This window comes from Doryrhamphus excisus, linkage group LG7 (assembly GCF_037039965.1).
Source record: "Doryrhamphus excisus strain RoL-2023G ecotype Guam linkage group LG7, RoL_Dexc_Guam_v1.1, whole genome shotgun sequence".
NCBI classification, from domain to species: domain Eukaryota; kingdom Metazoa; phylum Chordata; class Actinopteri; order Syngnathiformes; family Syngnathidae; genus Doryrhamphus; species Doryrhamphus excisus.
Window position 1 is genome coordinate 9,399,998 of NC_136363.1, and position 26,111 is coordinate 9,426,108.

The 26,111-nt window shown below is 44.4% G+C and overlaps 1 protein-coding gene across 1 annotated transcript; it reads left to right on the top strand.

Annotated features, from left to right (window-relative positions):
- adcy2b (adenylate cyclase 2b (brain)) lies at positions 1 to 25,523 on the top strand. Its single transcript, XM_058046403.2, has 25 exons — positions 1 to 749; positions 5,863 to 6,060; positions 8,859 to 9,020; positions 9,629 to 9,778; positions 11,135 to 11,283; positions 11,892 to 12,003; positions 12,845 to 12,972; positions 13,723 to 13,881; positions 14,128 to 14,260; positions 15,118 to 15,294; positions 15,513 to 15,553; positions 15,622 to 15,702; positions 15,883 to 15,952; positions 16,504 to 16,601; positions 17,143 to 17,227; positions 18,144 to 18,284; positions 18,812 to 18,943; positions 19,427 to 19,611; positions 19,724 to 19,808; positions 21,872 to 22,030; positions 22,098 to 22,244; positions 22,329 to 22,436; positions 23,017 to 23,131; positions 23,199 to 23,323; positions 23,975 to 25,523. The coding sequence occupies exons 1-25, from the start codon at positions 483 to 485 to the stop codon at positions 24,125 to 24,127; spliced, it is 3,360 nt and encodes a 1,119-aa protein (XP_057902386.2). The 5' UTR covers positions 1 to 482; the 3' UTR covers positions 24,128 to 25,523.
- The last annotated feature ends 588 nt before the right edge of the window (positions 25,524 to 26,111 follow it).

Genomic DNA, 26,111 nt, shown 5'->3' on the forward strand with positions numbered 1-26,111 from the left:
TTAGTTGACATTTTATTCCCTTTTCTCGCCACACTAGTCCTGCTGCTACAACCCTTCTCACACACCAGTCACTTTCAATGGGCTTTTTACACACACAGTCATTTTTCTATTCCCTCCTCTTCCAACTTCACACCATCTTCTGTTTCTGTGCCCCCCCCCCCACACACACACACACACTATCTCTCCCCAGCACATTTGTACACACCCTCTCTCCTTTCACACACTCCCTCCCCGCTCTACACATTCACTGCCTCCCAGTCCTCATCTGCACTTCGTCCGATCGGCATGCTGCCTCCCAGAGCTGAGCCACTTTAGACGCAAAACAACCCCCGCCCCCCCCTCTCCAAAAAAAAGACCCTTATGATGCTGACCTGAGAAGATGTGAGGTGAGCCTGCATGGGGAGGAAGTGCTGGCATCTTCCACTCAGCCATCCATCCGTCACATTTCAGCAAACTTTTTCTGGAAGGAGAGCAGTCTACCCATGTGGGAGGAGGCTCTGTGGACCCGCGGACGCTACCTGCTGGAGAAGAGCGATGGAGGTGAGAGCGGCGAGGGGCCGGACAGCCTCGGGGGAGAGGGCTGCCCGGGCTTCCAAGGGGAGGCATGCATGGAAGGGGAGAAGCCCCAGGACTGGCTGTACGAGTCCTACTACAGGATGAGCCAGCAGCATCCGCTCATCGTCTTCCTGCTGCTCATCGTCATGGGAACCTGCCTGGCGCTGCTGGTGGTCTTCTTCGCCTCGGGACTGGTGAGTGAGCGTGGCTGCTGGCGCCAGACAGGAAATGTTTTGGCATGCATACTTTTCATTTGGAAGTCTTAGTGGCAACTTTTCACTATTCCTGCCTCCACTTGGTTGCCTTCACCATCGCCAGTTAATTTCATTTTTGTTGGATTGTTTGTTCTTCTTGATGTTTACTGTTGATGACTTTCAGCTATTTCAAATATCAGCAATTTAAAAAATATGTTTCTTACACTTGATTGTTGTGCTTTGAGACTTGCACAAACAAAAAACATGATAATTTATTTTTAAATTAATGAAGTACAACAAAAATAATGTAAAATAAAATATTTGCTGTATGGATTATATAATAATATAATACATCTAATGTTTTCTTTTCCCCACTTCCGCTGTTTCCCTGTCAGGGGAGCGAGGCTTAGGCTCAGGAATTGCATCCTGACGCAAGCCTAAGCCTGGCCCGGAATCAAACCCGTGCCCTGAAGAGCGCACTACATTGTTTTAATTATTGATTTCTTACTCAGTTATTTATTATTCAGTGATATTTCAGTGACAATAATATGGGTTCTCTCTTTTTGAGCAAGAATGTTTTGAAGGAAACGCTGTATTGTATATATTTGTAGTATATACTTAATACAGAGCAGAGTAGTGCCCTGTGATTGGCGGGCGATCCGTCCAGGGTGTACCCCGCCTTTTGCTCAAAGTCAGCTGGGATAGACTCCAGCATACCCAAATGAGGACAAGCGGCATAGAAAATAGATGGTTGGATGAATGAATATTTATGAATGCAATATTTTTGGAGTTACAGCACAGAAAACCTTTATAACCTTTGACATATATATATTTAACATTATTAGAGCCCACTAGACATGAAATAACACCCCTATAGTCACCTTTACAGTCACATTACCCAATATAGTAGACATAAGAGAGAATACGATATATTAGCATTGAGTGAGCTCCTTGTTGTTTTTTCATTTCCTGTCGTAACTATTGTCATCATTAATGTAACATTACTGAAACCTTGTGACCAAAGTACAATACTACATATCATCACATGTTTTCTTAATGCCTTGTATTTTTATTTTAGTTCATTTAGCCTTTTTGGGGGTTTTGAAAATGCTGACTCTAGGCAAGAAATATGTATAATTTGCTTAAATATTCACATTTCTTGACTAAAAGGCTGTAGTCAACCATGAAAATTTGATGATTATTCATTAATATATTTTGTAAAACCACAATATTTGAAGCGCCAAGTGGCAAGAGATGACTATAATCGTGCTTGGCAGTCCCCTGAAGGTGTGTGCCAAACTTTGTGGTGATTGGCCGAAACGGCATCAAGTTACAGTGGCTGCTTTGTAGAGTGCACTGTGCTGTGTGAGAAATTTCAAGTCAAGACGACATCTGGGGTGGAACTTTGGAAATCGGCGCCACCATGTGGTGTATTTGAAAAGAAAAATAACAGCACCGGCAACACAGTTAGTGTGCACGTTTTCACAAATTTGCACCTTTTAGTGTGGAGCCGTTCAGGAGTAGCAGCGATAGGATAGCTTACACAAACACATCCCTTAATTACATTCAGTTCATTAAAAGCCCATTAAAAACAAGAAAAAAACAGCAGCAAAATGTATAAGAATAAAGATACTCTCCAGATGTGGGCAAGCTCTCTGTATGCACATAGCCTACATAGGCGATTCATGTTCTATTGTTTTTCTTTGTAATGTTATTTTTTGCGTTTAATTATATGCGGCAACATAAGAGGGTGTGAAGCGCCACTTTAAAAATCACAACGGTGGGTTCGCCAAGTGGATCAAGAGCGGGATGAGAGTGCAGTTCAGGGTTGCGCAGGCGGCGGTGCTTTTGTCAAGTGAAGACTATTGTTTGGACCATAAACACACGCCATTGTAAGTGAAGTGCTGCTGTTTTTTGATTTCATAAATGGCACACAAAGGCATGTGTACTTGTTATTATTTATGATCATTTGGTTTCTTCAGCGTCATCATGGAGGTATTCTTCCTTTCATTTCGCCATAATCGTTGTGTTCCTTGAAAGCCGCAATCAATCACCTTGCTTGTATTTAAGACCAATCAATAGATTCCATGGCCTCCCCTTGTCAGTCAATTTATTTCCCCTGCACGTGTACAGGGTTACTCATTACTTTTCCAATTTGTTGCCATCCAAAGACATATGCAAGAACCATATGCAAGTGTCGCCAGCCAGGCGTGTATTTTATTGGGACAAAGAAGAATAGCAGGAATAAATGCAGTGGCGCATTGGAGGGGACGAGGATGTTGTTGTAAGCGTTGGGCTCACCAAAGCAGCACTAAGGCTCCTAAAATGAAGGAACGCCTTTATCTTTCCCAGCAGATTAGAGCTGTGAGTGACTGAATGTGGACTTGATGGTGATGGAGGGTCCTCCACCCACACTGTACAAAGTCTTGTACGGGTTTGTTACTGTTTGGGTGTGTTTGTCTGAGGAAGTCTCTCGTTTCCTTCTTAAGCTTATCTACAGTTTTCAGGGGGGGTAAAAATGGAATTTAGATTTCTTTAGGTGGGGTTAAGCAAGCTTATTTACGCTTGTGGCTTCTATAGCAGACTTCATGGAGATCAATATATGATTCAATACAACACTGCAACGCTGCATTTTCACCATTGATTATTACAGCACGATGTTGCGTTATTGGCTGCAGGTTCATATTTCAAATGGTTTGCGATCATTAGCAAGCTTAAAGATTTTGTTAATATTGATTTACAGCATCCACATATGATTTCATTCCATCTTGGCGACATTTTCATGAACACAGTGAATAAAATGACATTTGTGGCGTCCCCTATCCTTTGGGAGACATCCATGTGATCACAGATATCCGAAGCATCTTAGAATCGTACACATGTGCTTGTCAGTCCCCAAAAGGTGTGTACCAAATTTCCATGATAGTTTTGTGTGAGGTATACAGTATAATATATATTTTTAAAATTTTGTATTTTTATTAGTATTAACATTTCAGCTTCTTCTCCTGACAGTTTGTCTTTTTATTCAATTTTTCCCATTTGTCGTTTTGCTGTATTTCTGTGCCGCTTGCCAATAATGCCGCAAATGGCCCCTGGTCAGCACTTTGGACCCGCCCTGTCCTAGGTTGTCTTTGTTGGTGGTACCTTATTTCACTTCTCTGACAATACATGCAATCAACGTCATAGAAAACCAGAACAGTACCCTTACTATACTAGTTACTGTAACCTGGGACCCCTGCAGCCTAATAATGATGGCATGCCTAGATTTTCACACATTGTGTTCATAATATCATCATTTTGTCTTATTGCCGCTCTTGGAACTGATGTACAAGTCTGATGTCCCAGTTGAAATGATCCCCTGAGGTGGTGCCGGCATAGCATTTGCAGAAAAACAAAAAGCGAGCACTGTCACAAAGACGTTGTTGTCCATTTTGGTGACATTTGGGGACGAAGTCGCTAGAGGATAGTTCATGCAGCCATCAACACTGGTACTTGATAGTGATGGTCTTTCAACCTCTTTCGCAATTGTCAACAAAAGCACTCAAGTTAACACCAAGGAGATTTTGGTATTAAAGTTTGTTTTTAATGCTTTCAAAGCCTGTTCACAAAACCAAAATTTCAAAAGTGCAAAGATGGCGCCTTCTGACACAGCGCATTTGCTATATTTGTGTGGACTAACTGTGAATAATAATCGCATTAGTCGCACATCTTTTCATCCCATCATGCGGCTGCAGTATAATAGCTGCATAAGGCAGAGTGGGTTAAAAAGGGAGTTAATTGTTCTGGCTGGGAACACAATATATTATAACAGACAGGCAATTTCATCCCTCTCTGCCACACTGGGAAGGAAAATGGCTTTTTAAAAGCTCCTATTGGCTTGAGTGTGAAACATACAAAGTGAACATGTTACCACAAATAGCTGATTTTTTTGTGCAAGCATGCAGCCTTACTTACATCCTTATCAGGGCTCTATTGTGCACTGCTGTGGCGTCGGCCGTCGTATCCCACAGGACCCCCGTGCCAGACCGTGACTCACACTACCTCAGCTACACTTTATACTCTCTCTTTGGCCCAGGATGCTCTGCTTTTCTCAACAAGCCGGTCCATTCTCAAATGAGTCATTAGAGGCGTACCAGACGTCTCCTTGACCGAGACCTTCTAATTGCGGACATGCAATTGCTTATTTTAAGGGACGATTCAGTGCATTAATTGGACGCGTGTGCATGTGTGCCTGTGTGTGTGTGTGTGTGTGTGTGTGTGTGTGTGTGTTGACAGTGTCAAAACGCTGACTTTGACCATGCCAGCGTAGAAGTGATGCTGTAGCACATTCTCTAGGCTCAGACGCTCTGTGTGTTTGCCGATCTGCACGCCGTCTGTTCATCTGTTTGTGTCATATTGTGCCTCCGTCCCTGCGAGGACCGACTGTCCTCGTTAGCATGCAAAGATAGCGAGCGCTGCCCCACTAAAGTATATGGATAAGGCTTTTAGTTCGGCATTGGTTGTCAGGATTAAGGTGAACAAGCTGCAGTGAAAGTGTGTGGAAAGACAATTTAGTGGGATGGAGTTTGAACGCCGTCTGTTTTTGAACACCCAATAGGATGTACCGGCATCCCACTGAATTGAATGAGAACAAAAGTCATAACATGCCAACTGTAGTACACAGATTTAAAAAAAACTTTTCATTTAATAAAAGCATTTTTCCAATCAGCAGCAAACAGTCCATGTAACATGACTAGCTAAACAGTAGTCTACCAGAAACATATTAATCGCCATCCTCTTCACAATTGGCTCATAATTCCTTCATCACACACCTTGTCGGTCTCTCTCCTGATTTGTTGTTGTCTCTATCGACGTCACGTCTGAGCTGTAGGGCATCTGAAGTCACTCTTGGACGACACAAAAACTTCAGTCATACGTAACACCTGCTCCTTCTTTCGGAATAAGCCAAAGAAAAAGCAGAACACTCTAGCATGTTATGCATGTTGATGAGGCTTCAGGAGGTAAATGAAGCTTGTTTGCATATGGGTCATCTTTGGTGGTGAAGGGGAACAAAAATCAAATGAATGTTATGATTGAAAAGCATTCAACCTGTAACCTTTGCCATCCTTCTCAGAATACGGAGGACCACCTGACCTTTCTCATCACCGTGCCCACGGCCCTTTTCCTCTTCCTGTCCATCTTCATCCTGGTCTGCATCGAGTCTGTCTTCAAGCGGATGCTCCGACTCTTCTCTCTCCTAATATGGGCGTGTCTGGTCACCATGGGTTACCTGTTCATGTTCTCAGGAGGGATACTCAGCCCCTGGGACCAGGTACGCACACAACAAGAGCAATTTCAATACATGACCGATAAGAGCAACAGCAAAGGCAAGTTGCGATAAAACTGTCAGCTGTCATTATATAGACATCTTTATGCTTCTTAGACACCTGCCTACTAAATAAGCCCATCACACACGTCACGCTTTTTACGCAGCAGTCTGATGCCACATGTGTGTGTGTTGGTCGACGTAAATAAATTACACACGTGACAAGTGTTAATTAGGTCTGATGCACGCAGTCAGACACATTTGTCCTCAGTGCCTGACTCCTCCTCGCTCCACGTCTCAGGAATCCTATTTTCTCCATGTAGCGCCTTGTCTCCACGTATTCATCAAATCCCATTCTCTCCCCACCTGCCTCGTCCTCGCGAGTCGCCCACCACCCCGACAGCCCCGCCCTTCCTCCCCTCCCCACATGACAATTCCTTCCTCCCTCCCTCTTAGACGGGGGATATTTTTGTCATCAGCCACCTGTGAGAGCATAATCAATTTGAATTATTAAGCACCCCATAGCTGCTTCATACCTCTCTCTCTCGCTCTCTCTCTCTCTCGCTCTCTCTCTCCCCCACGATCCATTGATATTGCATGAGCAAAAGTATCGGGACACCTGGTCGGCGTGAGAATATGGAGCGTCCACTTTTCTGGGAAGCCAAATGTCACTGCCGATCATCCGATGAAAAAAAGAAAAAGGACTGGAGTGAGGGAGTACAGAAAGTGAAATTGCAGCTCCCTCTCAGCGGTTTGCCAGGATTGTGATGAGTGGAGCCCACAGAGCTAATAACAGCAAAGGTTTGAAGGGGGTGGGGGAGTAAAAGAGAGCCTTACCATCCCATACACACACATGCAGACAAGCCTGTCAGACTCAGGAGTCAGAGGAATGCCAGAGTTCGTCATTGTCCACTTGCAAGCCCCCATTGAGATGCGTTAACCTTTTAGCCTGGGCTTTATTCAATTTCTCCAAAGGCCCTGTGTCTCTCTCAAAGGAGCGTGACTCCATGTTGTCACAATTACCTGGCCCGATTTTAAATGTAGCCTCACTCCCACGCAAGTTTGGAAAGCACACAGAATTATTAATTGGTTTATGCCGTACCACTGGCAACCCTCTGTTTTGGGTACCATCTACGAAATAATCCATAATGCCCACTTGTGTGGGTTACTGGCTCGGGATATGTAGATACTTTACTCATCTCCAAGAGAAGGTCCGTTTTAGACCGTAAGTCCAGTATTGGTGGAAGTTGGACTCAAGTCATTCATTCATTTTCTACCGCTTTTTCCTCACGAGGGTCGCGGGGGTGCTGGAGCCTATCCCAGCTGTCTTTGGGCAAGAGGCGGGGTACACCCTGGACTGGTGGCCAGCCAATCACAGGGCACATATAGACAAACAACCATTCACACTCACATTCATACCTATGGACAATTTGGAGTGGCCAGTTAACCTAGCATGTTTTTGGAATGTGGGAGGAAACCGGAGTACCCGGAGAAAACCCACGCATGCACGGGGAGAACATGCAAACTCCACACAGAGATGGCCGAGGGTGGAATTGAACCCTGGTCTCCTAGCTGTGAGGTCTGCGCGCTAACCACTCGACTGCCGTGCCGCCCGGAAGTTGGACTTTATATTTAAATTAAATTAATAACATTTGTTGAGGGTGCTACCTGCAATGTGATCCATACCCTGTGATGTTCTGAGTTGTTATAAGGTTCTCCATTGTTGTTCTTTTGTGACCCTTATAAATACCAAATTTACCATCCCAAGCATGCCACTTTGTGGAAACAGGGTTTTAGTAAGGGAATTTGTTCCCACATCATTCTGTTTGTGCATATCCCTGTTGTGGAGGTAGGAGAGCAGTACTGAATGAATGAAACCTCAGCCCGGGTTTGTGTGATCAGAGGAGTTGAGAGCGGAGGCGGTAGTAATCAAGGCAGCTGAAGCCAGGTGATGGCTGCTGCAGCTCCCATCTCGAGGTGTTTGAGGGAGTATTAGCATTCAGGTCGGGTGTGCGGCAGAGATGAAGTACGCCTGGCTAGCCAGCGCGGCTGACGGAGGCAGGTGACGCACCTGAAATTGGCCTGCCAATGTCAATTCCACTGAAATGACTGGACACCACACTCTCAATCTGCAGGAACCCCCCCACCCTCCCCACCCCAAACACCACCGCTGCTCTCATGTCAGCCTTCTCAGCGGTGCCGGTTCCCTTGGTAACAAAGTCTGAGCCTGCACGTAACACCGCTTTCTCTCGATATGTGTTGGAGAAGCAGTTCAGTCAATCAAACACTTATCTTTGGTATCGGAGGATTGATAAAACACAACACAGTCAAAGTAGGAGCAATCACTTCTACTCCCTTTCACAGACAAAAATACTTCAGAGGGATGCAACAACGGGGGTCCTGCCCTGTCGCTCTTCAGCAAGACTCTTTTTTTCTGAGATGCTGAAAGACACAGGAAAGCAACAGACAGGCAGGAAGGTCGGAGTTCATCTGGTGTGCACAGTTGAAACTGTCATGTTTGGGTGTGCAACCAGCACAACAGGAAGTGTCGAGGTCACGACAGAGGAAGTCGGCAAGGACAATGTCACAAGTCACACTTTGATAGCACGCCCCAAATATTTACACAATCCGAGATTTGAATGCAACAAATATTTCAGAAATGTATTTAGTTTAATTTAAGACATTTCATAATCATTATCCTGATGATTTATTGACTTGATTTGTATTGTGAATCTATTTGATATGTATTGCATTGTATTAATTTTAGACTGAATTTATCAATTAATCAATCTCTCTATTCTCAGGTCTCCTTCTTCCTCTTCATCGTTTTCGTGGTGTACACCATGCTGCCCTTCTCCATGAGAGCGGCCATTATCGCCAGTGCCATCACCTGCTTGTCACACACTGTCACCCTCAGCGTCTGCTTGGCCTCGGCCGCCACGGACTTGGAGCCTCTGGTCTGGCAGGTGAGATGCTAATTGCACACGCTGACCCTCCCGTGCAGGTCAATTGGAGATGATGCGATTATAAAGGCCATTTTCAGTTGAACGTGTTTGCAAGACTGAGGATGAAGTCAGGACTCTAAACCACACCTTAATTGAATAATTAATGAGTGTGACATTTTGGACTGTACGTATTGTGCAGCTTCAGGCACTTTGTATAACATAGTTGCAAATTATGTCCGCTTCAGCTTCGCCACAGACAAAGGGCGTGCGGGTAAATGGTGTAATTGTCCCTATAAATACACGACATGCCACATAAAGGATCTGAAGTTAGACGTCACGCACGGAAAGACTTGCACAATGATGCTCACACACTCACAATAAAACATGTCCAAAGAAGCCTTTGGGTAGAGAAGCAAAAGACAAGCTATTGATATGCAAGGCCACATTTTAAAGAGCCTGAGGTTGACACAGTGGTGGAAAAGCACGGCTGAAGTGCACGCTCTTATCTGGTTTTACAAGGTAATAATGTAGGCGTAAATGGCAGGCGCTCGATAGCGGGAAAACACGCGTCACCTTCGTACGCATTTTTAAATGCCATGTTCTCCATGTGGGCAATATACTGGATGCAGATCCTCGCCAATGTGATCATCTTCACCTGTGGTAATCTCGCGGGGGCGTACCACAAGCACCTGATGGACCTGGCCCTCAGGCAGACCTACCAGGACACCTGTAACTGCATCAAGTCCCCCATTAAACTGGAATTTGAGAAGCACCAACAGGTAAAAAAACACACTTCTCCACACTTTCTTACACATATAATTTAGAGTAGTATAGATTATGCCACTGTTGTGTCCAAAGTGTCATTAAATACTGCATGTCAATATATACTCTTGGGCATGGGCTCCACCAGATGCACAGGTTGTTAGTGAAATCCTCTTCCATCCTCCATGATGATCGCCGGTGGATGTTAGACATGTTGCGCACCTGTGCGGCCACACAGCTGCTCATTTGGGTTCAAATCTGGAGATGTACTTGGTCGCTCCATCAACTTCACCTCCTCAGAGTGTCAGCTCTCGTCTGGGCTCGTGATGATGTTACAAAACTGCCATGCAGCCCAGTTTTTCCCAAGAGAGGGTATCAACAATTCAGAATCTCAATGAACCGCAGCTCCACATTACTGGCAGCACTCACGTATTATTGCTATTATTGCTATCATGCTATTTCTGTGTGTTGTGTATACTGCTACACAGGCTCCCATGTACTGTACACTGACCACTCTAAAGTCTATCCAAGTTTCATCCCCGAGAAGACATAATGAAACGGCGACTGAAATGGTGGGGGGGGGGGTACTGTTTAATTCTAACCCATTCTGCTTCATTTCTAAAATATTTCCCAGCTCCCGGCTGCTGAGTTGGCAACACATAGTCTGTGCATTATGCAGTGACATTTGCTTGACATTAATATCTTGACATTCGCCATTCATTTCAGCCCGGGAAATAACAAATAACAGCTTGGATTATTAATTGAGTCTTCAGTCAATTGGGATTAGCTATGAATATTTGTATGAATGCTGTTTGAGTATTTATCTGTTGGGGTGATGATAATCGGTCGTGAATATTGCAAATGAATGAAATCAGTGAAGGAGGTGAGCCCTGAGACTGAATAAATACCACTTGGCTTCATTTATCAAACGTGTTGGGCACTCAGCGGAGTGGAGTGGAGCAGGGTGCTGAAGTTTTCTATTTTTGGTGCAGCCCAGCGCCCCACGACCTCTCCATCTTGTTAATTTTCTGCTGTGTTTTAGGAAATGAGTCCACAGTGTGTGAACAGTGTAATGACCCTCTGTGCTCTGAGCTGCATTTATGAGTCACACCCCCTCAGGCGGCTACTCCGTCTCTGTAACACACACACACACACACACTCCCACACGTGTTGGAAAATCAGCCTGAAACACCTAATGTGCATGGAAAAAAATAGCGCTTTTAGTGATTACACAATAGGTATGAGGCAGTGTCCCCCTCCCAAAAAAGTGCAAAGTGGGGTGTTGGATGCCTGTAATTTAGCTAAGCTTGTCCAAACTGTAAAACACAATTATGTGATATGCTTTCCCTTCCTTACTCACTGTTCCTCTCCAGGAGCGTTTGCTCTTGTCTCTGTTACCGTCTCACATCGCCCGAGTCATGAAAGCCGAGATCATCCAGCGTCTCCAGGGACCAAACTTTGGTCGAACGGAGAGCACCAACAACTTCCACAACCTCTACGTGCAGCGGCACACCAACGTCAGGTGACTTTCTTTTTGTGACGTTCTACCTCCCCCTCATTGCTCCTCATCCTCAACCTCCTCTCATCTTCTATGGTGTCGTTTATTTCTTCTCTTTCTGCCTCTCTTCCCTGCACTCCCCGCATCCAATCTTCTTATTTCTATTGTTGGCGTGGGCAATTTCAATTCAGAGTTAATCCTTCTCCGTTGTACTCTGAGGTCACTTTGTAAAATGACACCCCCCTACCTCCTCATCACCGGTCGATGGAAGAAAGCCGAGCCGAGTACAGTAATTTGTTTGGGCTTATCACGAGTGGCACTCCAAGGAATGTCCTCTAGAAACCTGATGTTCAAAACAATAAGACAATATCCTGAAGTGGTCTTCAAGTCAGGTTAGATGTGCAGTGTCTTGGGGAAAAAAACAAAACATTCAAAACAGCCTTTTACAACCACAGTTGCATAAGGCATAGCAGTTGTAGTGTGATAATTTGAGGCTACATGAGTGCTACCCGCACTGGGGACCTGCAGTTCATTGAGGGGAAACATTAATTTTAAATGTTACTGTGATGTTCTGAATCAGAGCATGATGCCCTCCCTTGTTAACTTGTTAACTTTGGTGCTTATTCCCGCAGTATTCTGTACGCTGACATCGTGGGCTTCACCAGGCTGGCCAGCGACTGTGCTCCAGGGGAGCTTGTGCACATGCTGAATGAACTCTTTGGCAAGTTTGACCAGATAGCAAAGGTAAAGTCATAAAAATCATGCTCGCCGATCCTTATGGATCTTTGCACTATTTTTCTCAATTTTTTTATTTTTTTTGACGAACACAGTCATTCAGATGGGTAGGTAGTCTTTTATACAAAATAGAGGCCACCACATACATTTTAAATTATGTTCTGGCAATGCAGGCCATTTTTTAAAACTAGCTGTAAACCAAGAAAACAACACAAATTCCCCCAGGTCAGACATTGTACACCACTGATTGATGTCCAAATCAAGTTTTACCCAAAGTGAACATATGTATATATTTCTGTTCAATCTTGTCAAATCAGGTTTTCATGTATTTTAGAATTAAAAGGAAGTAGAAATGTTCTCCAAAGGCACATCGCATTTACTATGTTGCTCCCCGTGTGCCCTTGTTAGGAAATAAAACACCAGTAAGGCAAGAAGTTCTGTGTTGCTGTTCCTGTGAGAACAATCTGGGTAATTATAAATAACAAGGAGAATGTCTGTCTTGCGCTGTCCATCAAATGAAGGTCAATCAATAACTCTTCACCCTGTCCTGCGGTCTTTCTCGGACCCCCAAAGACTCGAAGTTTGGCAGCGTATCCGCTGGTTCTTGTGGCTCTTTTTTACTCTCAAGTCCGGCTTTGTGCCCGCTGGTGGACGGAGCTGTGCTGTTATATAAACCAGTCCAGCCACGAGCTGTTACACATCCCACATGTGGAACGCGGACTAATGTGTTATGTGAGTGGGTGCATGATGTTGGCCTTGATGCTGTACTTGTGTCCAGAGGAGGAGAAAAATAATCGACATTTACTGTATCTCGAACAAACCATTCTTACATATTCTCTCTCTCCTCTAGGAAAACGAGTGCATGCGAATTAAGATCCTGGGAGATTGTTATTATTGTGTGTCGGGCCTGCCGGAATCACTGCCTCACCACGCCAGGAACTGTGTGAAGATGGGCCTGGATATGTGTGAGGCAATCAAGTAAAATACCAAATCTCTCTCTCATCAGTTTCTCTCTCTCTCGCTTCCTCTCTGACACACACACACACACAAACACACACAAACACATGCTCGTCAGAGTAGGAAGAAAGCCAAAGTTAGTTTTAGTTGTGTTTGAACTCTCCAGTAAACAAAATGTGAATACATTATGATAAGCCTCACTGCTCTAAACAATTTAGAAACAACAACTTAGAAAACATTCTGTGGCATTCACGCACACACACACACACACACAAACAAGTGTTTTTGACCACAATCTGATTACCCAAATCATGCCTTACATACAGCACAAAATGCTTGGGGAAACATGCAAGCATGCAAAAGTTTTATAACGATCAGACAATTCATCACTGATTTATGGCAAATTGCTCAGCCGGTTTTGCTTAATGGCGGCCATGATTTTCCCAATTGATCTTGCTCAAATTCTACATGCATGTGCTTGTCGGTCTCCTACAGATGTGTAAAAAATTTTGTGGCGGTTCAGCTAAACATCCTAAAGTTACAGTAGGTGTTTGGGGAGCCGTGGCTCAGAGGGTTCAATAACAGCGCCATCACCATCCGTGGGAAAAGCAATAGCACAGGCAACACAGTTGCAGGTGCATGTTTTGGGAAATGTTCACCCTTTTGTGTTTAGCGGTTCATGAGTAGACAACTTTTCACATGACTTTAAATGAAACGCATCAATCATGAAGTTGAACTGTACCTTTTAAATGTGTTTCTTGCTTTGTACAGGAAGGTTCGAGACGCCACAGGCGTTGACATTAACATGCGCGTCGGCGTTCACTCTGGGAACGTCCTGTGTGGTGTGATCGGCCTCCGCAAGTGGCAATATGATGTGTGGTCACATGACGTGACACTGGCCAATCACATGGAGGCGGGAGGTGTTCCAGGGTGAGGCGCTTAGGCATATGGAAGAACTTGGTTCTGTAGTTAAACACAGACATGCTACCATTATACACCCAGTGCCAGCCTATTGTCTCACTGGGCCCCGCTGTCAGGAGTTTGAAAAATATCAGCTGGAATAGCATTGGCATCACCATCCATCATTGTTTTAAGGAAAACAATACCACAACATGTGCTTACATAAGCTAGAAATTACAATTCTATGCGAGCTAAAGTGTGCTTTCTCTTCCACAGGAGGGTCCACATCTCATCAGTCACTCTGGAGCATTTGAAGGGCTCCTATAAGGTGGAGCCTGGAGACGGACAGAGTCGAGATTCTTACTTGAAAGAACATGGAGTGGTTACCTACCTGGTCGTCAACCCCAAGGTAGGATCCCTGCAGGTGTCATCAACTGGATGTCTCTAACCTGACCTGACCTGAGCTGCTGGGGACGACAATACCCAATTCTTATTGCATATCATCTCCTTACATAATGTGACGAGCCTTCTACTTTGCACTCCTTCATTCACATTTATGAGGATCGCCTTTCAATATCCTGTCAGATATTACCAAAAAAGGCCGGGGGTGTTTGATGACATTTTCAAGAAGCTCTGAATGGATAAAGGCTATATATGCGGGGCACTGGCTGTCAGGATGTGTCGTCTCCACAGTCATTGTTATCGAATGTCACTGTCAATGCGCCCTGCTGGCATTAGCGCAACCATTTCCATTCCTATAGGAATGTGTTTCATAGTAGGCCTGTCACACCAACCATTTATCTTCTGTCAAAATAAACCACCAGGGACCCTCCAGGAAGGCTTCTCTGATTCTATTATTAAGTAGGACAAACTAAACCACAAGGCTTTAATTTTTATCTTTTATAGGAATTTTTTGTATGGCAGTTGAGCTCTCTGTCACAAACAGCAGGTGAAGGACAGGGAGATGCGACTAAGCATAGACAAAGCCAGATACAGAGAAGAATATAACGGGTGCCAGCCATTATGGATGCGTGGAGGTAAGGCGGTAAAACCTCGCTCCCTGACACCTTAGGAGTCGCACTGGCGATTGAGTTGACATCTCCGGCTTTTTAGGCTCATTATGAAGACCCTGGTTTGAGAACGAGGGGCTGGTAGGACCAGTAGGGTTACACAAGCAATTTCAGGATTTTGTTGTTTATATACACTGATTTTCTACTTTGTTTTAATCTTTTTAATCAATCTTTTGGTGCTTTTTTTGTTGCTCAGACTGAGAGACACAGCCCACTGCTGGGTTTGCGCTCTCGCCCGTCTCTGGATGGCGGCAAGATGAGGGCGTCGGTGAGGATGACTCGCTACCTGGAGTCCTGGGGCGCCGCCAAGCCATTCGCCAACCTCCACCACCGCGACAGCATGAGCACAGACAACGGCAAGATCACCACTACCGTCAGTACAGTGCGGCCCACCGCTACTATTAAATACCATAAATGCTCTAATGAACGCCCCATACTAATTGTCATTAACATCTGTGGCTGTAGGAAACCTCCTGATGTTTTTATTCCAATTCATACAAATAAAGGCCGCAGCGATAATTTGAGCATTTATGATACTCTGTATAAGACTGATTCAGATGTTAGCAGTGAACGTATTATTCCTGTTGTCAGGATGTTCCGATGGGGCACTACCACTTTCAGCGACGGGAGAGGTGAGCTACAATCTTCGGTGCGCTCTTTTCAGTTTCTACGTCTAACCGAGCCCCCCCCTTTTTTCCAGGTCCAAGTCCCAGCGGAGGAGGTTTGAGGAAGAACTGAATGAGCGGATGATTCGCACCATCGATGGCATCAACTCACAGAAGTAAGCGCCTTCTTACATCATCATCATTTAAAATAAATACCACCCGCTTACCTGCATATTGCGGTTGATTCCAAAATTGGTTTGAAAACTGCATCACTAGATGTTATATAAGCATGTTGATATGCCAACCTGCAGAAGTTTCTGTGCAGTGGCTCTCGTAAGAACTCTTCTGCTCTCCAGACAGTGGCTGAAGTCAGAGGACATCCAGAGGATCTCGTTGTTTTTTCACAACAAAGCTCTGGAGACCGAGGTAAGGCCAGTGCATATAAAACAGCCTTTGTCATTGTTTTCAGGGGGAGCCAATCAATTGCAATGCATTGGTAGCTGCGTAAGTCATGAAAGAGGCTGTTCAGTGTGGCACTCTCTCGTATGTGTGGGACCATATTTGGTCACTGAAATGTAATGGGTTTTGATTGAACTGTAGAATTTCAATGAGGTCCCCTGGAAATGGTTTGGCCTCATGTTTCACATTTACGTCCCTGTTCACGGTCACATGAATGCAACAGCTGTGCGGAAAATTAAAACCAAAAGAAGCAATTGATGTTGAATCTGTTTTCGGGTGATGTGGCAGATGTGCCCAGTTGTAATTAAATGGACAGAAGAATTGGGAGCGAAATTGTCACAGAACTCAAGTGATGTATGCGAATATGACCCAGTCATAATAGCATAATAATACATGAGATTTTACATTCATTGATAGAGTTTTTAAGTATCGTACATGAGTCAAGGTCTAGTTTTGCTTCACATGCCGTCTGGGTTTTATTCAGTCCTTAATTTACAATCTTGGTCTTCTCCCCACAGTACAGATCCACCACCTTACCAGCCTTCAAGTACTACATCACGTGTGCCTGCCTCATATTCTCCTGCATATTCATAGTGCAAGTCCTCGTCTTGCCCAAGTGAGTTCACGCCCCATCACCGCCGTCGCCATAGTGTCGCCAAGCTTCAGCTGTGGCAGCAGATTGATGTGAGAAAGCTATTTGACGCCAGTCGACTCATTAAAGAGCATTAGGCAGGATGTTCAAATACAGACCCCAGGATGAAATGACTCCATGCCTGCTGGTGATTATAGATCAGGTGAATCAAAGTGTGGCAGGGCTGTAACGGCACAGGAGAGGGAGTCATGCTAATTTGCTGCCTGGGCGGGCCAAAGGGGTAATTCAGCATCTGAGAGTCTATTGATTTTCTAATTCAGCCCTCCTTCGCTCTTATTTTTTGAAACCTCTGGTCTGTTTGTGGCAGGATGGAGCCGTGACATCATCCACTTTATGACAGACATCCTTAAATCAGGCTCGCTGATGCGTTCAAGTAAATCCATTATAGAAACACAGAGCGCTCCCCAATACATTCTGATAAATGCTTACTTACATCGATTGCAGGACTCAGGCAGAATACATTAGGAATCTTCATTACATTTATTGCTGTGTGTGTGTGTTGCAGAACTGCAGTGCTGGGGATATCCTTTGGCTTGGCCTTCTTGCTGTTGGCTCTGATCCTGGTGCTTTGTTTTGCTGGTCACGTTCTGGTGGGTGAGCATGGATTTATCCGCAAAACGCACACAATCGTACTTAAACAGAGAATGTAAAGTGACCACGCTGCTATTTTCCTGTCTTGTTTGTGGCGCCTCCTGTGGGCTGTGGTTAAAATTTTAACATGCATGTCCAATAAATGCCCAATGACAGATGGAGTTAGTTGCTAAGACATTCCTAAATGGCCGCCATTGTTTGTGAAACTGTATGTATTATACTGTATATAATTACAGCTATTAAAATAAATGAAATAGGAGAGTTCAACATTTATGACATATGTAGCCAAATATATCTGAAGCATCAGTTTACACTGATATTATAATGATGCTTATTTACCTAATATTTTGTTTGTTAAACACTTTTTACATGTATATACGTTTTAGAGGTATAACAGCCTCCAAATTGTCCATAGGTATGAATGTGAGTGTGAATGATTATTTATCTATATGTGCCCTGTGATTGGCTGGAGACCAGTCCAGGGTGTACCCTGCTATTTTATCAGATGTCCTACCATGTTTTACATGCTGGTTTAATCTTGACCATCTCATTCTCATTATCCCGATTTGGTCATTTGAAGTTCCAAGCTGGTACCTGTCTTGCATGTTTTATGACCAATCCAAACACCCTCTTCCCCCTTAAGACCTCATCACTCTTCTGGCTGCTTCTCCGAAGAGCCGATAGTCCACCTGTAAGTGGGTCGCTCTCGAATCCACAAATGGTTATCAATAACCTTGGGGTTTGACCTAGATGTCACTATGAATGAGTGTCGAGAGCAGGCGAGAGGGATCGTTTTTAATGGGTTTGCAAAGGGCATTGATTCAACACCTGGCGTGTTTCTCAATAAAAGCAGTGCTCGTTGAGCTTGCAGTAGAAGTAACCGATGCATCGTTGTTGATTTTTATGTGTCCCTAGCAAGGAAGGAAGGGATCGGCGTGCTCTTTCCCCTGGTTGAACACTTCCTCCCGCATCATCGTCACCAACAATCCCTGGCTGCGCCTGGTCCTCACCATGACGACCACCGCTCTAATTCTGGTGATGGCTGTCTTCAATATGGTGAGACGTCCTTCACAAGTACAAATCTGACCGATCTCAGCCATTTTCCATGATTTTGACAGATTTTTCAAGGCACACAGAATATTGTGTTCTTGGGCTATATAGACATCGTTTATACACCAAAAGAAAGATTAGACGCTGATCAGAAAAAAAAGTTTGTTTCTACCTTTTTTCATTGTTTAGTAATCAGCAGTAGAACATAAGTAAGTCCAATAAGTAAGAAAAAAAAACGGTGAAAAGATACACAAGCATAACTTTCACTTTGATACAAATTTTGCCAAAATGTCAATGATGCCACAACATTAACAAAATTTTTCTGTTAGTTGTATTTCCACAATGTGCCACAAATGGCCCCGGGACCACAGTTCTTCTGTATGCATCCCTAAGTGAAATGTTGGACATCCTTCCTCCTATAATGTGTCCAGTTAGTGTGTGTTGTATACAATAAGTGCAATTAATGACAAAATATTTACTAATATTTGTATACATCAGTCCCTGGACTCATTATTTATTCTAATTGCTTCTAGTTCTTTGTGGAGGAGCCTGGGAGATCCATTCAGGAAGCCTTGCCGTCAGCCGCACCTGAACTGAACATGACCAATGACACCATGCTGGACTTCCAGGTTGAACCCACAGGAGAAAGGCGGTTTTATCTCCCAGTGAGTTCACCATAGATTCCATACATGGATAACGTCGAGTGATGTTCTCCACAAAAGGTCATCAGGACACCAAGTTCTCTGTATAGTATGCTGGCAGGCATGTGCCTCACATGCAGGGGAATTCTTATAGTTCAAAGCTTTGGTTTCAATGACTGATGAATTTTAAATGTGCACACAAGAGGCCTTCTCCCTTGAATCACGTCTTTGTTGCTTACAAAGTTGCATCCGTGTCAACAGATAGCTTTGATGATTACTTGATTGACAGTTGATTTATAGAGCTATTTTGGTCATTTCCACTTCAGCATTATTTTTGCTTGCTTTTTATAGCTACTGTATATGAAAGAGCTCTCAGTATCATGCATAGCAGTTCTACACCACTGCAAACTACAAACACCATAAAAGGTTTTGTCTGTCTGGTCGTCTTATATGTTGTCAGAATGGCAATCCACATTGGCATAGATACCGTGTTTGTGTACTTTACAGTACTTTATCTACTGCTGTATCCTGGGCCTTGTGTCGTGCTCTGTGTTCCTGAGGATCAACTACGAGCTCAAGATGGTGGTGATGCTGGTTGCCGTGGTGATCTACAACATCATCATCCTCCAGACGCACGCCTCCCTGCTGGACGGCTTTAGCAAAGCTCTTTACCCCACGGAAACACTGGATAGGTAACATGCAACCGACCCGCGTGCAAAGCCAATACTCAATGATGACTTTTGCATCTAAGTAACTTCCGCACGTAAGTCTGCTCAACGTGATTTTCTCTGGCTGCCTGACTAGACCCGGAGTCCTGAAGGACCTGAAGACAATGGGCTCTGTGTCTCTCTTCATCTTCTTCATCACACTTCTGGTGTTAGCCAGACAGGTCAGCAGTTCTTTGTAGTCCTTTGACATCATAAAGGTATCTAGAGGGGCTGAGGGAACGTCCAACCCAAACTTTCATCAAGTTGCACATCCCCGGTTGATTAATGGGATGAAAAAAACTGTTGTTCATAGAGTGCATTGTGTATTGCTTGACTGGCAGATCATCTTACTACTAAATGTGCCAGTGTGGCGTGCCTTCCTCCATCTTTGGCGAGGGAAAGATTCTCATCTGACACAGATTTACATGCGCATGTTTTATTTATCCTTTATTTTGGGCATACTATCCATCAGCTCTGGCCACAGAGCAGATGTTACAGATGGAGAGGACTCCCTCCAGAGGATCCGTAACCAGAAATGTACGCTCTCTCCGGAGAGCTGCAGTTGGTCCAAACAGCTTTGAATGTCCTCATTTTGGGTCACTATGAACAGATGGGAGGGGGAAGGTTTTGTCTTTTTGTTTGTCCTACCTGGAATTGAGGTGAAATACACTGTGGGAATAGATGACAAACAGCCATTCCGGATGGTGCTAGATTGCTTTTTGTTAGCTTAGCACAGGTGTGTCCAAACAACAGCCCGCGGGCAAATTTAAGCCAGTCATCCATTTTTAACTTGCCCATATCAAACTGTAAAATATGATTTACTATGGCCTACACACAATATGTGCTTAACTGTTTTGTACGTCTTAGATTAAACACTAGGTGGAGCTAATTAGCACAGTAAGCTTATGTTTCCATGTCAGTCTGAACAGTACAATTAGGAATTTTTAAAATGCGAGCCATATCTTATTTGTATGTGTATGACATCATGTGTATGACATGGGTGTGTTTTACTGGGATGGGTCCTCGTAGGTGTAGACAACAGTGTCATTCAGAAATTATTTTTAAATTCTGTCAGTCGCACGGCTCACGTCAATGTCCCAGCACTCCTGGCTCCGACATCCACCCACATGTTCCTCGGAACAGACGTCGCAGCCAGTTTCATTATGAACTTCTAAATCAAACGTTGACTCCGGTTGCACAAAAATCCTGACAGGAGAATCCTGTGATTGTATTCTCTTCATTGATGACGAAGGCTTGTAAAGCTTGATGCTCCATGAATGCACCCCCCTTGTGCCAAATAGACCCCAACATTCCCCAGTATTCCGGGCCCCTACGCACAGCACGTGTTGTGTGTCTAGCAAGTTAATTACCGTAGTTACCAAGGTAGAGCATAAATAAAAAAAGAAATAAAAGGCTGTCAATCGGCCCATTATTGATCGTCCCAGTGGGAAAACTCCTGGTACTCCCGATGGCCAATCTGCCCGTGTTGGACAAATGGTCGATGCCTTACGGACAGTTGGTTAACTTAGACCGCTAAGTTCCACCTTCTTCACAACACATGGATTGTGCTTGTCAGACCCCAGTCAAGTTACAGTGGATCTTTTGTCGAGCACATTGAGCTGTGCGAGAAATTTCAAGTCAATCCATTGACAAGGTCACAATTTGGGGTTTACTAACCGCGTCATCATGTGGTGTATTTTTGTAACACAGTCGGGCTGCATGTTTTGACAAATGTGCGTGTAGCGGTTCAGAGGTAGTAGAGTGACTTCATGGGCTGTCATCATTTTTTCACTGTTTATAGCGATATATGAAACTGGCGCCATTCGCCAAACCCAAGGGAAAAATATGCTCTGCTCACATATATCATGTTGGCTTTTAACACACACACACACACACTGCGGAGACCTGCCCACAGGTAGCCTGGAGCTCTCAGAGATGTGAGGAAAATGATGGTGGGGGTTGAGGAACCCAGCACAAACACTCCAGAGAGGTTTTGATCCGGATAGGCGACGCTTGCTGACATGCACAAATGTGTTCAAAACTCCCCCAAGCATGAAGGAGACCAAGAAATCTTTGCTGTCGTTTATGCAAAATAGTTTCCGTTTCCATGAGCAGTGAAAGCGGCGCCTCTGTATCCTTTCTCTTTGGGGCGTTGGTTTTAATCATGAATATTTATTTTCATCCTGGTGTGTAGCTGTTTGGGAATGACGCAGGTGTCTCTTTACTCTGTGTCCTCCTGTAACAGAATGAATATTACTGTAGGTTGGACTTCCTGTGGAGGGACAAGTTCAAGCGGGAGTGTGAGGAGATCGAAACCATGGAGAACCTCAACAGGGTCCTACTGGAGAACGTGCTGCCCGCCCACGTGGCCGAACACTTTCTGGGACGCAACTGGAAGAATGAGGTCTTCTTCTATGAGGCCGTCTTCTAGATTGAAAGCACCCGTGTCTTACCTTCCGATCTGTCATCAGGATCTTTACCACCAGTCGTACGACTCTGTGTGCGTGATGTTCGCTTCCATCCCGGACTTCAAAGAGTTCTACACCGAATCGGACGTCAACAAGGAAGGACTGGAATGCCTCCGTCTTCTCAATGAGATCATAGCGGATTTTGATGAAGTAACCTGGCAACTGCTGTGACTTCCTGTTTCTGTTCATGTCACGTAATACCCTTTGCTCCCCCTCGCCGTCTGTCCTTGCCAGTTGCTGTCCAAGCCAAAGTTCAGTGGAGTGGAGAAGATTAAGACCATCGGGAGCACCTACATGGCGGCCACCGGACTCAACGTGACACCAGGACCAGAGTGCACACAGGTGTTTTTTTTTACACATGTGCACATGGAAAATTATAGCTTCACACATGGATGTATGGCTCAAATCACTTTGGAAGCCCCCCCTTGTCAATCAAATAAAATAGGATTTTATTAATCTAAACTGTGAACTGTACAAATAAATACATAAAATTAACATACTGGGAATAAGGCTGCACAGCGTCGTGTGGTTAGCGCGCAGACCTCACAGCTAGGAGACCCGGGTTCAATTCCACCCTTGGCCATCTCTGTGTGGACTTTGCATGTTCTCCCCGTGCATGCATGGGTTTTCTCCGGGTACTCCGGTTTCTTCCCACATTCCAGAAACATGCTAGGTTAATTGCAGACTCCAAATTGTTCATAGGTATGAATGTGAGTGTGAATGGTTGTTTGTCTATATGTGCCCTGTGATTGGCTGGCCACCAGTCCAGGGTGTACGCCTTGGGATAGGCTCCAGCACCCCCCGCAACCCTCGTGAGGATAAGCGGTGGAAAATGAATGAATGAATGAATACTTGGAATAAATCTTTTATTCGGTCGGTGCTGTACTGTAAAATGTATTTACTGTATTTTGTATCCCTATAGGAACATGACAGGCAGTACATGCACATAGGCACTATGGTGGAGTTTGCCTTTGCACTAGTTGGCAAGTTAGACGTCATCAACAAACATTCCTTCAATGACTTCCGACTGAGAATCGGTGAGGACACTTTGTCTGTGCATTTTCCATTTCCTCAAATCTGACTTGTGTGTTTTTTTTTCTTGAGGGATAAATCATGGACCAGTCATTGCGGGGGTCATTGGGGCCCAGAAGCCTCAGTACGACATCTGGGGGAACAGCGTGAACGTGGCCAGCAGGATGGAGACGACAGGCGTTCTCGGGAAAATCCAGGTTAGGAAATATAAGCGGGTGTCACAGACCCCTTCTGGGGGGTGGTCAACAAGGCAAAAAAATATATTAAAAAGGTAGTTGAAAGTGGGGGTGCATGATTATTATCAGAATTATGACCCATTAATCTGATAACATTAAAAATAGCTCAGATAATGAAAATGAAGGGCTCCTTTTTTGGCCTGTCTATGATGTTAACGGCCTGTTGTAACTTCCTCTGACCTCACTTATAAACAAACATTTACATTTTGCGTGGTAGTTGTACCAAAATCACACACCTTATCAGCCGCCTGAAATGCCAGCGCCGCAGTGTTTGGAAGGGACAAAAGGTTTTGCAGAGACCTCTGTGGCGTCACACCGGCTGCTCAGAGCGTGTGCCTGAATACAGTGCACCTTGCTGGGGCACATCAGGTGCTTTCCTCCACTCTATACTCTGGTTCTCCGGATAGTAGTGCTGCTGTAGTAGTAATGCCATGATGTTTGATTAGCAGGTACAGTTTGTTCAAGTCCTTCTTAAATCCAGGTGCTGTTTAACTACAGTTAAATCTAAATTTAAAGGGTAGATATCAAAAAAAGATTGATACCTTATCGATTCGGTTTGAGACAAAGATAGGGTACATCTCCTGTTCCGTGCCTGCTTTGCCGTCCATCCAGGTGACAGAGGAGACCAGTGAGATCTTATCCATGCTGGGCTATATGTGCTCGTGTCGAGGCATCATCAACGTAAAGGGCAAAGGGGAGCTGAAGACCTACTTTGTTCACACCGAGATGACCCGATCGCTGTCACAAGGGACCGTCATGCCTTGAGAGAAAAAAAAAAAACAGACTCAAGTGTGAATACACAAAAGTGGCATCAGCACTGATTGGTCATGCTCTGTATGTTGAAGTCATTACCAGAGGCCACATCGGACTGTGAAGACACACAGTAAACCCCAGCCAGGCGGACACCGGATCTTGCTCTGTGGGTGTTTTTTTTCACCTCTCAAGTGTAAAAGACCTGCTGAGGAGTGTCGAGTGCCTAACCAGAGAGTTGTTGGCTAAATGGCTGCAGCTCTCAAGGAGCGCAGTCAAGCGTTTGTACAGAAGTGCACAGCTAATTAGCCGAGTCAGTCTTGCAGTGCTTCGGAGCAGACTGTAGATATACACTATATGGACAAAAGTAAGGAGACTCACTTCTTTATCCTTTTTCTATCTAGCTTCACATCCTTAAGTTGAGCGAATGAGATGGAGCCGGGATACACCCTGGAGCCGATGCCAGCCAACCACAGGGCACATACAGTATAGATGAAAGAGTCTCCGATTTAGCCGAATATGCATGGGAGATGTTCCAACAGAGATTCAAACCCAAATCTTCAGTCTGTGAGGCAGACATGTTAACCACTATCTAAGCTCCCTGACTGGTACGTTTTCATCTAAGCAGGACGTTTTGGACTATGAAGACACAGTTGGGTGAGTTTGCTGTGGAAGAGCTGACTTTGTGTGTCCAGCATCACAATTGCTCTGTCAAGCCGTATTTGGTACTGCAGATGACAACGGTGACAGTATCTCCAAGGACAATGGTGCAGTGCATTGGCTGTAATTTCAGCCTGCTTTAATTCATTTTGGAATGTAATTTATTTACTGAAATGCATTACATTTACTCGACTAAGCTGCTGGACACGTCTATGTCGCAATAAGTTCAATTTCTGGTTCTATGGTTATCATCACACTTTTTCCTCTTTGCAATCAGGGGCGATCCTGACAGAAGGATCGGGTTCTGTGCGGAAATTGTGCTGCTTTTGGCGTGTTTGACATTGGAGGTTTCACAAATGCACAAATAGGTGAGAACCAACCGTTTTCTCTCATCCTGCCCCCCCACCTCACCCCCAATACTTTTGTCTATATCCTGTATATGCATATATACATATATACAGTATATTTGCCTAGTTGGCGCTGTGGGACACTTTGCTCCTGTTTATTCCAAGCAGATGTTGAAATAAGAGTGACAAAGGACAGTTAGTGCCAACAACTACCTAGCTTGATAGGTAGTTTTGAATGTGAATTGTATTAATAGAAGCTTTTAAAGCAGCATTCCTCTGGAGAGCAGATGGATCATGTCGATGATTGCTTTCTACCTGGAAACTAGCCAACTGCAGTATGTATTTAAATGTGCCCCTTGCTACCATCCTTTTTGCTATTCATTAAACATTCGTATATAACTTGACATGCTTGGTAGCTGTGTGTGTGTGTGTGTGTGTGTGTGTGTGTGTGTGTGTGTGTGTGTGTGTGTGTGTGTGTGTGTGTGTGTGCGCGCGTGCGCGTGCGCGTGCGCGTGTGCGTGTGCGTGTGCGTGTGTTCTAATTTCACCATTGAAGTGCTATTTATGATAACATGGTGGCCTATTTTAGATCTGGAAGTCTGGAAGAGTCATGCAAGCATTCTTTATGGCACATTTGATGACAATAAAAACAAATAAATATGCAATTTCTCCAATTAACATCACTTACAGTCACCAGGTTTTTGTGTCACACTGATCCTTGTTTATCGTGGTTCTAGGTATAGTTCTAGGCCCGACCACGATAAGCGAAGTTTTGCCAAGTAGGATTCAATATTAATAAATGGAATATGTTCCTACAGAAAAGCCATTTATGACTTTCCAAATACAATTTTACCATAATTAGAGATCTGCAGACATAAAATAACACCCCTATAGTCACCTTTACATTCCTATTCTTTGTTTACACCACTGCGGGGATCACTGCAGGGACACAGATGGCCACCACTTCAAGCATAGCAAGCTAGTTCGCTTCAT